General features: G+C 50.2%; 1 protein-coding gene across 1 annotated transcript in view; it reads left to right on the forward strand.

Moving 5' to 3' along the window:
- Positions 1-10,710, forward strand: part of LOC140428324 (uncharacterized) — a 204,726-nt gene extending 194,016 nt beyond the window's left edge. Inside the window, exon 4 of the mRNA XM_072514679.1 lies at positions 9,740-10,710. Within this exon, the coding sequence (XP_072370780.1) occupies positions 9,740-9,899 (160 nt within the window). The 3' untranslated portion in view covers positions 9,900-10,710. The remainder of the gene's footprint in view (positions 1-9,739) is intronic.
- The last annotated feature ends 1,303 nt before the right edge of the window (positions 10,711-12,013 follow it).

Here is a 12,013-nt window from a genome sequence, read left to right on the forward strand (position 1 = left end):
GTGAGATACAGAGTAAAGCTCCCTCTACACTGTCCCCATCAAACACTCCCAGGACAGGTACAGCACGGTGTTAGATACAGAGTAAAGCTCCCTCGAAACTGTCCCCATCAAACACTCCCGGGACATATACAGCACGGTGTTAGATACAGAGTAAAGCTCCCTCAAAACTCTCCCCATCAAACACTCCCGGGACATATACAGCACGGGGTTAGATACAGAGTAAAGCTCCCTCTACACTGTCCCCTTCTAACACTCCCAGGACAGGCACAGCACGGGATTAGAGACAGAGTAAAGCTCCCTCTACACTGTCCCCATCAAACACTCCCAGGACAGATACAGCACGGGGTTAGATACAGAGTAAAGCTCCCTCTACACTGTCCCCATCAAACACTCCCAGGACAGGTACAGCACGGGGTTAGATACAGAGTAAAGCTCCCTCTACACTGTCCCGATCAAACACTCCCAGGACAGGTACAGCTCGCGGTTGGTTACAGAGTAAAGCTCCCTCTACACTGTCCCCATCAAACACTCCCAGGACAGGTACAGCACTGGGTCAGAGACAGAGTACAGCTCCCTCTGCACTGTCCCCATCAAACACACCCAGGACAGATAGAGCACGGGGTTAGATACAGAGTAAAGCTCCCTGTCCACTGTCCCCATCAAACACACCCAGGACAGATACAGCACGGGGTTAGATACAGAGTAAAGCTCCCTCTACACTGTCCCCATCAAACACTCCCAGGACAGATACAGCACGGGGTTAGATACAGAGTAAAGCTCCCTCTACACTGTCCCCATCAAAAACTCCCAGGAAAGGTACAGCACGGGGTTAGATACAGAGTAAAGCTCCCTCTACACTGTCCCCATCAAACACTCCCAGGACAGGTACAGCACGGGGTTAGATACAGAGTAAAACTCCCTCTACACTGTCCCCATCAAACACTTCCAGGACAGGTACAGCACGGGGTTAGATACAGAGTAAAACTCCCTCTGCACTGTCCCCATCAAACACTCCCAGGACAGGTACAGCACGGGGTTAGATACAGAGTAAAGCTCCGTCTACACTGTCCCCATCAAACACTCCCAGGAAATGTACAGCACGGGGTTAGATACAGAGTAAAGCTCCCTCTACACTGTCCCCATCAAACACTCCCAGGACAGGTACAGCACGGGGTTAGATACAGAGTAAAACTCCCTCTACACTGTCCCCATCAAACACTCCCAGGACAGGTACAGCACGGGGTTAGATACAGAGTAAAGCTCCGTCTACACTGTCCCCATCAAACACTCCCAGGATAGGTACAGCACGGGGTTGGATACAGAGTAAAGCTCCCTCTGCACTGTCCCCATCAAACACTCCCAGGACAGGTAGAGCACGGGGTTAGATACAGAGTAAAGCTCCGTCTACACTGTCCCATCAAACACTCCCAGGATAGGTACAGCACGGGGTTAGATACAGAGTAAAGCTCCCTCTGCACTGTCCCCATCAAACACTCCCAATACAGGTACAGCACGGGGTTAGATACAGAGTAAAGCTCCCTCTGCACTGTCCCCATCAAACACTCCCAGGACAGGTACAGCACGGGGTTAGATACAGAGTAAAGCTCCCTCTAAACTGTCCCGATCAAACACTCCCAGGACAGGTACAGCACGGGGTTAGAGACAGAGTACAGCTCCCTCTGCACTGTCCCCATCAAACACACCCAGGACAGATACAGCACGGGGTTAGATACAGAGTAAAGCTCCCTCTACACTGTCCCCATCAAACACTCCCAGGACAGATACAGCACGGGTTTAGATACAGAGTAAAGCTCCCTCTACACTGTCCCCATCAAACACACCCAGGACAGATACAGCACAGGGTTAGATACAGAGTAAAGCTCCCTCTGCACTGTCCGCATCAAACACTCCCAGGACCGGTACAGCACGGGGTTAGATACAGAGTAAAGATCCCTCTACACTGTCCCCATCAAACACTCCCAGGACAGGTACAGCACGGGGTTTGAAACAGAGTAAAGCTCCCTCTACACTGTCCCCATCAAACACTCCCAGGACAGGTACAGCCCGGGATTAGATACAGAGTAAATCTCCCTCTACGCTGCCCCCATCAAACACTCCCAGGACAGGTACAGCACGGGGTTAGATACAGAGTAAAGCTCCCTCTACACTGTCCCCATCAAAAACACCCAGGAAAGGTACAGCACGGGGTTTGATCTAGAGTGAACCTCCCTCTACGCTGTCCCCCATCAAACACTCCCAGGACAGATACAGCATGGGGTTAGACGCAGAGAAAAGCTCTCTCTACACTGTCGTCATCAAACACTCGCAGGACAGGTACCGCACGTGGTTAGATACAGAGTAAAGCTCCCTCTGCACTGTCCCCATCAAACACTCCCAGGACTGGTCCAGCACCGGGTTAGATACCGAGTAAAGCTCCTTCTACACTGTCCCCATCAAACACTCCCAGGACAGGTACAGCACAGGGTGAGATACAGAGTAAAGCTCCCTCCACACTGTCCCCATCAAACACTCCCAGGACAGGTACAGCACGGTGTTAGATACAGAGTAAAGCTCCCTCGAAACTGTCCCCATCAAACACTCCCGGGACATATACAGCACGGTGTTAGATACAGAGTAAAGCTCCCTCAAAACTCTCCCCATCAAACACTCCCGGGACATATACAGCACGGGGTTAGATACAGAGTAAAGCTCCCTCTACACTGTCCCCTTCTAACACTCCCAGGACAGGCACAGCACGGGATTAGAGACAGAGTAAAGCTCCCTCTACACTGTCCCCATCAAACACTCCCAGGACAGATACAGCACGGGGTTAGATACAGAGAAAAGCTCCCTCTACACTGTCCCCATCAAACACTCCCAGGACAGGTACAGCACGGGGTTAGATACAGAGTAAAGCTCCCTCTACACTGTCCCGATCAAACACTCCCAGGACAGGTACAGCTCGGGGTTGGTTACAGAGTAAAGCTCCCTCTACACTGTCCCCATCAAACACTCCCAGGACAGGTACAGCACTGGGTCAGAGACAGAGTACAGCTCCCTCTGCACTGTCCCCATCAAACACACCCAGGACAGATAGAGCACGGGGTTAGATACAGAGTAAAGCTCCCTGTCCACTGTCCCCATCAAACACACCCAGGACAGATACAGCACGGGTTTAGATACAGAGTAAAGCTCCCTCTACACTGTCCCCATCAAACACTCCCAGGACAGATACAGCACGGGGTTAGATACAGAGTAAAGCTCCCTCTACACTGTCCCCATCAAAAACTCCCAGGAAAGGTACAGCACGGGGTTAGATACAGAGTAAAGCTCCCTCTACACTGTCCCCATCAAACACTCCCAGGACAGGTACAGCACGGGGTTAGATACAGAGTAAAACTCCCTCTACACTGTCCCCATCAAACACTCCCAGGACAGGTACAGCACGGGGTTAGATGCAGAGTAAAACTCCCTCTGCACTGTCCCCATCAAACACTCCCAGGACAGGTACAGCACGGGGTTAGATACAGAGTAAAGCTCCGTCTACACTGTCCCCATCAAACACTCCCAGGAAAGGTACAGCACGGGGTTAGATACAGAGTAAAGCTCCCTCTACACTGTCCCCATCAAACACTCCCAGGACAGGTACAGCACGGGGTTAGATACAGAGTAAAACTCCCTCTACACTGTCCCCATCAAACACTCCCAGGACAGGTACAGCACGGGGTTAGATACAGAGTAAAGCTCCGTCTACACTGTCCCCATCAAAAGCACCCAGGACAGATACAGCACGGGGTTAGATACAGAGAAAAGCTCCCTCTACACTGTCCCCATCAAACACTCCCAGGACAGATACAGCACGGGTTTAGATACAGAGTAAAGCTCCCTCTACACTGTCCCCATCAAACACACCCAGGACAGATACAGCACAGGGTTAGATACAGAGTAAAGCTCCCTCTGCACTGTCCGCATCAAACACTCCCAGGACCGGTACAGAACGGGGTTAGATACAGAGTGAAGATCCCTCTACACTGTCCCCATCAAACACTCCCAGGACAGGTACCGCACGGGGTTTGAAACAGAGTAAAGCTCCCTCTACACTGTCCCCATCAAACACTCCCAGGACAGGTACAGACCGGGATTAGATACAGAGTAAAGCTCCCTCTACGCTGCCCCCATCAAACACTCCCAGGACAGGTACAGCACGGGGTTAGATACAGAGTAAAGCTCCCTCTAAACTGTCCCCATCAAACACTCCCAGGACAGATAAAGCACGGGGTTACATACAGAGCAAAGCTCCCTCTACACTGTCCCCATCAAACACGCCCAGGACAGGTACAGCACGGGGGTTCAAACAGAGTAAAGCTCCCTCTACACTGTCCCCATCAAACACAACCAGGACAGGTACAGCACGGGATTAGATACAGAGTAAAGCACGCTCTACACTGTCCCCATCAAAAACTCCCAGGAAAGGTATAGCACGGGGTTTGATACAGAGTAAAACTCACTCTACGCTGTCCCCCATCAAACACTCCCAGGACAGGTACAGCACGGGTTTGGATACAGAGTAAAGCTCCCTCTAAACTGTCCCCATCAAACACTCCCAGGACAGATACAGAACGGGGTTAGATACAGAGTAAAGCTCCCTCTACACTGTCCCCATCAAACACTCCCAGGACAGGTGCAGCACGGGGTTAGATAAAGAATAAAGCTCCCTCTACACTGTCCCCATCAAACACTCCCAGGACAGGTACAGCACGGGGTTAGATACAGAGTCAAGCTCCCTCTACGCTGTCCCCCATCAAACACTCCCAGGACAGGTACAGCACGGGTTTGGATACAGAGTAAAGATCCCTCTACACTGTCCCCATCAAACACTCCCAGGACAGATACAGCACGGGGTTAGATACAGAGTAAAGCTCCATCTACACTGTCCCCATCAAACACTCCCAGGACAGGTACAGCACAAGGTTAGATACAGAGTAAAGCTCCCTCTACACTGTCCCCATCAAACACACCCAGGAAAGGTACAGCACGGGGTTAGATACAGAGTAATGCTCCGTCTACACTGTCCCCATCAAACACTCCCAGGACAGGTACAGCACGGGGTTAGATACAGAATAAAGCTCCCTCTACACTGTCCCCATCAAACACTCCCAGGACAGGTACAGCACGGGGTTAGATACAGAGTAAAGCTCCCTCTACGCTGTCCCCCATCAAACACTCCCAGGACAGGTACAGCACGGGTTTGGATACAGAGTAAAGCTCCCTCTACACTGTCCCCATCAAACACTCCCAGGACAGGTACAGCACGGGGTTAGATACAGAGTAAAGCTCCATCTACACTGTCCCCATCAAACACTCCCAGGAGAGGTACAGCACAAGGTTAGATACAGAGTAAAGCTCCCTCTACACTTTCCCCATCAAACACTCCCAGGACAGGTACAGCACGGGGTTAGATACAGAGTAAAGCTCCGTCTACACTGTCCCCATCAAACACACCCAGGACAGATACAGCACTGGTTTAGAAACAGAGTAAAGCTCCCTCTACACTGTCCCCATCAAACACTCCCAGGACAGATACAGCACGGGTTTAGATACAGAGTAAAGCTCCCTCTACACTGTCCCCATCAAACACACCCAGGACAGATACAGCACAGGGTTAGATACAGAGTATAGCTCCCTCTGCACTGTCCGCATCAAACACTCCCAGGACCGGTACAGCACGGGGTTAGATACAGAGTAAAGCTCCCTCTGCACTGTCCCAATCAAACACTCCCAGGACAGGTACAGCACGGGGTTAGATACAGAGTAAAGCTCCCTCTGCACTGACCGCATCAAACACTCCCAGGACCGGTACAGCACGGGGTTAGATACAGAGTAAAGCTCCCTCTACACTGTCCCCATCAAACACTTTCAGGACAGGTACAGCACGGGATTAAATACAGAGTAAAGCTCCCTCTACACTTTCCCCATCAAACACTCCCAGGACAGGTACAGCACGGGGTTAGATACAGAGTAAAGCTCCCTCTACACTGTCCCCATCAAAAACTCCCAGGAAAGGTACAGCACGGGGTTTGATACAGAGTAAACTTCCCTCAACGCTTTCCCCCATCAAACACTCCCAGGACAGGTACAGCATGGGGTTAGACGCAGAGTAAAGCTCTCTCTACACTGTCCTCATCAAATACTCGCAGGAAAGGTACAGCACGGGGTTAGATACAGAGTAAAGCTCCCTCTGCACTGTCCCCATCAAACACTCCCAGGACTGGTCCAGCACTGGGTTAGATACAGAGTAAAGCTCCATCTAAACTGTCCCCATCAAACACTCCCAGGACAGATACAGCACGGGGTTGGATACAGATTAAAGCTCCCTCTACACTGTCCCCATCAAACACTCCCAGGACAGATAAAGCACAGGGTTAGATACAGAGTAAAGCTCCCTCTACACTGTCCCCATCAAACACTCCCAGGACAGGTACAGCATGGGGTTAGATACAGAGTAAAGCTCCCTCTAAACTGTCCCGATCAAACACTCCCAGGACAGGTACAGCACGGGGTTAGAGACAGAGTACAGCTCCCTCTGCACTGTCCCCATCAAACACACCCAGGACAGATACAGCACGGGGTTAGATACAGAGTAAAGCTCCCTCTCCTCTGTCCCCATCAAACACTCCCAGGACAGGTACAGCACGGGGTTAGATACAGAGTAAAGCTCCCTCTACACTGTCCCGATCAAACACTCCCAGGACAGGTACAGCTCGGGGTTGGTTACAGAGTAAAGCTCCCTCTACACTGTCCCCATCAAACACTCCCAGGACAGGTACAGCACTGGGTCAGAGACAGAGTACAGCTCCCTCTGCACTGTCCCCATCAAACACACCCAAGACAGATACAGCACGGGGTTAGATACAGAGTAAAGCTCCCTCTACACTGTCCCCATCAAACACTCCCAGGACAGATACAGCACGGGTTTAGATACAGAGTAAAGCTCCCTCTACACTGTCCCCATCAAACACACCCAGGACAGATACAGCACAGGGTTAGATACAGAGTAAAGCTCCCTCTGCACTGTCCGCATCAAACACTCCCAGGACCGGTACAGCACGGGGTTAGATACAGAGTAAAGATCCCTCTACACTGTCCCCATCAAACACTCCCAGGACAGGTACAGCACGTGGTTTGAAACAGAGTAAAGCTCCCTCTACACTGTCCCCATCAAACACTCCCAGGACAGGTACAGCCCGGGATTAGATACAGAGTAAATCTCCCTCTACGCTGCCCCCATCAAACACTCCCAGGACAGGTACAGCACGGGGTTAGATACAGAGTAAAGCTCCCTCTACACTGTCCCCATCAAAAACACCCAGGAAAGGTACAGCACGGGGTTTGATCTAGAGTGAACCTCCCTCTACGCTGTCCCCCATCAAACACTCCCAGGACAGATACAGCATGGGGTTAGACGCAGAGTAAAGCTCTCTCTACACTGTCGTCATCAAACACTCGCAGGACAGGTACCGCACGTGGTTAGATACAGAGTAAAGCTCCCTCTGCACTGTCCCCATCAAACACTCCCAGGACTGGTCCAGCACCGGGTTAGATACCGAGTAAAGCTCCTTCTACACTGTCCCCATCAAACACTCCCAGGACAGGTACAGCACAGGGTGAGATACAGAGTAAAGCTCCCTCTACACTGTCCCCATCAAACACTCCCAGGACAGGTACAGCACGGTGTTAGATACAGAGTAAAGCTCCCTCGAAACTGTCCCCATCAAACACTCCCGGGACATATACAGCACGGTGTTAGATACAGAGTAAAGCTCCCTCAAAACTCTCCCCATCAAACACTCCCGGGACATATACAGCACGGGGTTAGATACAGAGTAAAGCTCCCTCTACACTGTCCCCTTCTAACACTCCCAGGACAGGCACAGCACGGGATTAGAGACAGAGTAAAGCTCCCTCTACACTGTCCCCATCAAACACTCCCAGGACAGATACAGCACGGGGTTAGATACAGAGTAAAGCTCCCTCTACACTGTCCCCATCAAACACTCCCAGGACAGGTACAGCACGGGGTTAGATACAGAGTAAAGCTCCCTCTACACTGTCCCGATCAAACACTCCCAGGACAGGTACAGCTCGGGGTTGGTTACAGAGTAAAGCTCCCTCTACACTGTCCCCATCAAACACTCCCAGGACAGGTACAGCACTGGGTCAGAGACAGAGTACAGCTCCCTCTGCACTGTCCCCATCAAACACACCCAGGACAGATACAGCACGGGGTTAGATACAGAGTAAAGCTCCCTCTACACTGTCCCCATCAAACACTCCCAGGACAGGTACAGCTCGGGGTTGGTTACAGAGTAAAGCTCCCTCTACACTGTCCCCATCAAACACTCCCAGGACAGGTACAGCACTGGGTCAGAGACAGAGTACAGCTCCCTCTGCACTGTCCCCATCAAACACACCCAGGACAGATAGAGCACGGGGTTAGATACAGAGTAAAGCTCCCTGTCCACTGTCCCCATCAAACACACCCAGGACAGATACAGCACGGGTTTAGATACAGAGTAAAGCTCCCTCTACACTGTCCCCATCAAACACTCCCAGGTCAGATACAGCACGGGGTTAGATACAGAGTAAAGCTCCCTCTACACTGTCCCCATCAAAAACTCCCAGGAAAGGTACAGCACGGGGTTAGATACAGAGTAAAGCTCCCTCTACACTGTCCCCATCAAACACTCCCAGGACAGGTACAGCACGGGGTTAGATACAGAGTAAAACTCCCTCTACACTGTCCCCATCAAACACTCCCAGGACAGGTACAGCACGTGGTTAGATACAGAGTAAAACTCCCTCTGCACTGTCCCCATCAAACACTCCCAGGACAGGTACAGCACGGGGTTAGATACAGAGTAAAGCTCCGTCTACACTGTCCCCATCAAACACTCCCAGGAAAGGTACAGCACGGGGTTAGATACAGAGTAAAGCTCCCTCTACACTGTCCCCATCAAACACTCCCAGGACAGGTACAGCACGGGGTTAGATACAGAGTAAAACTCCCTCTACACTGTCCCCATCAAACACTCCCAGGACAGGTACAGCACGGGGTTAGATACAGAGTAAAGCTCCGTCTACACTGTCCCCATCAAACACCCCCAGGATAGGTACAGCACGGGGTTAGATACAGAGTAAAGCTCCCTCTGCACTGTCCCCATCAAACACTCCCAGGACAGGTACAGCACGGGGTTAGATACAGAGTAAAGCTCCGTCTACACTGTCCCATCAAACACTCCCAGGATAGGTACAGCACGGGGTTAGATACAGAGTAAAGCTCCCTCTGCACTGTCCCCATCAAACACTCCCAATACAGGTACAGCACGGGGTTAGATACAGAGTAAAGCTCCCTCTGCACTGTCCCCATCAAACACTCCCAGGACAGGTACAGCACGGGGTTAGATACAGAGTAAAGCTCTCTCTCCACTGTCCCCAACAAACACTCCCAGGACAGGTACAGCACGGGGTTAGATACAGAGTAAAGCTCCGTCTACACTGTCCCCCATCAAACACTCCCAGGACAGGTACAGCACGGGGTTAGATACAGAGTAATTCTCCCTGTACATTATTGGCTGTGGATAATAGTCAGCTGTTCTTGTCCTTGGCGCTTTGCAGTCCAGCACATGTAGATTCCTGCTATCAATTAACCTTCTATCAATATTGTCCTAACGTTTGGCAGGTTCAAGGAGAAGGTTTGCAAGATGGAGATAATGCTTCAGGCCATCGACCTCCTCGCCAGTCAAGTGGAGCAGCTGTCGGATTCCCTCTCCACAGAACTGAACCAGCACTTGGGAAAGTCACGCAAGATGGAATCTACCCTGTACCAGAAGCCAGTCTGAGAGCAGGCTGGAGTCCTCTTGACGAGAGGCCACCATCCCAGACTAATCAGCTAAGCTTTGAGACTTGCGGAGGCGGTGGGTTTGGGGATTTGCTCCCAGAGGGTACTGAATGAAGTTCCAACATTTCCAAGAAGCGTCAGATAGTGAGCCAAACCCAGCAGCCACCATTCCCATGCAGCGTGCTGTAACATGACAACTCTTCTCTGTTCTATCCCTGCTGGTCCAGGTTGTATTGTTCAGATCGATTCGCAGCCTCAGTATAGCTGCGTCTTGGTGGATGGAAACACATTGACCCTGGTGCCTGTACCCGCATTAGGATTGTCAAAGTTGTCATATGTATATTGTCCTCAGCTTCTGTACAATGTTAATAATACAAAAAACTGCCCATTATTCAACTCTGTAAATATCTCCAAATCATCAAAATCTCAAAGTTGTAAGCTTTTGATCAATGAGTTTGTGAACAAACAGGGAAGGCTGAGTTCTGGGCGGTGTTAAAATTGAATTGCACCAGCCCTTCAAAATCTCGCCGCTCATTCTTCACTCTCGGTACTGTCCTGACTCAGCTCCTGGAGAAGGGCTGTGTCACTGACGTTAACCTCTGTTCAATATGGTCCCATCGACAGTCAGTGACGATCAGTGACCCTACATTGAGGGGAGTTTAACCAGCGTCTCTCCGCATGCTAAAATCTTTGTAAAACATACACATTCCAGAGACTCCCAAACGTGCAACAGAGAAATGTTGGAAGAAATACATTGTCATTTTCTTGTGGATTGGGGACAAACATATAAGGTAGTAAATTTCTTGAATGTGTTTCGGATCGTTTTCTGCACCAATATCCCACAGAACCAACATGTTAGAGTTAGTTATGAGTCAGATTGAGTTGGTAATTTAACAGTGCATGAATATTTAGCCAGCAGTGATCATCGTATAGTCACGTTCATTGCCGTGTGTGAGAGGGAGGAACATGAAACAGCTGGAATTCTAGATTTAGGTAAGGCATTGAGTGCATTGAGACAGAGAATGTCCACTGAAAACTGGACATATCTGTTCATGGTAAAATGACAGCAGATCAGTGAGAGGCGATCAAAAAGCGATGTAACAGGATGCTGAAACAGTTTATACTCCAAAGAGAAAAAAATCTCTACTTGTTCCAAAAAGACAGCCAAACAAACAGCCATGGACAAGAAAAGAGGCCTGAGGCAACATGAAGTTTAAAAACATTTATTTTCAGGATGTGGGCGTCGCTGGTTAGGCCGGCATTTGTTGCCCATCCCGAGTTGCCCTTCAGAAGGTGGTGGTGAGTTGCCTTCTTGAACCACTGCAGTCCTTCAGGTGTAGGTACACCCACTGTGCTGTTAGAAAGGGATTTCCAGGATTTTGACCCAGGGACAGTGAAGGAACGGCGATATATTTCCAAGTCAGGGTGGTGAGTGACTTGGAGGGGAACCTCCAGCTGGTGGGGTTCCCAGGTATCTGCTGCTCTTGTCCTGCTAGATGGTAGTGGTCGTGGGTTTGGAAGGTGTTGTCTGAGGAACCTTGGTGAGTTACTGCAGTGCATCTTGTAGATGGTACACACGGCTGCTACTGTGCATCGATGGTAGAGGGTTTGAGTGTTTGTGGAAGGGGAAGTAATCAAGCAGGGCTGCTTTGTCCTGGATGGTGTCCAGCTTCTTGAGTGCTGTTTAAGCTGCATTCAAGTGGGGAGTATTCCATTACACTCCTGACTTGTGCCTTGTAGATGGTGGGCAGACTTTGGGGGGGGGTCAGGAGGTGAGTTACTCACCGTAGGATTCCCAACCTTTGGTTATGTTAATGTGGCTAGTCCAGTTCAGATTCTGATAAATGGTTACCTCCAGGATGTTAAGGAAGATGCATTAAAAAAAATCACAAAAAATGACCCCGATCTGGACTTATTGAAACATTTCAAAGGACAACGAAAAAATGACAAAACTGATGACAAGAGGAGCAAGAAGGAGTATAAAGAGATAAAGGTAAGGGATATTGAAATTAGGACAAACATTTTTTATAATATTCGGATAAAAGAGATATTCAGAAGAAACATGGGCCTCCTGAGCACTGTTAATAGTCATGTTGAATAATTACTTTGCGTGAG

The sequence above is a fragment of the Scyliorhinus torazame genome, chromosome 1 (genome assembly GCF_047496885.1).
Source record: "Scyliorhinus torazame isolate Kashiwa2021f chromosome 1, sScyTor2.1, whole genome shotgun sequence".
Lineage (NCBI taxonomy): Eukaryota > Metazoa > Chordata > Chondrichthyes > Carcharhiniformes > Scyliorhinidae > Scyliorhinus > Scyliorhinus torazame.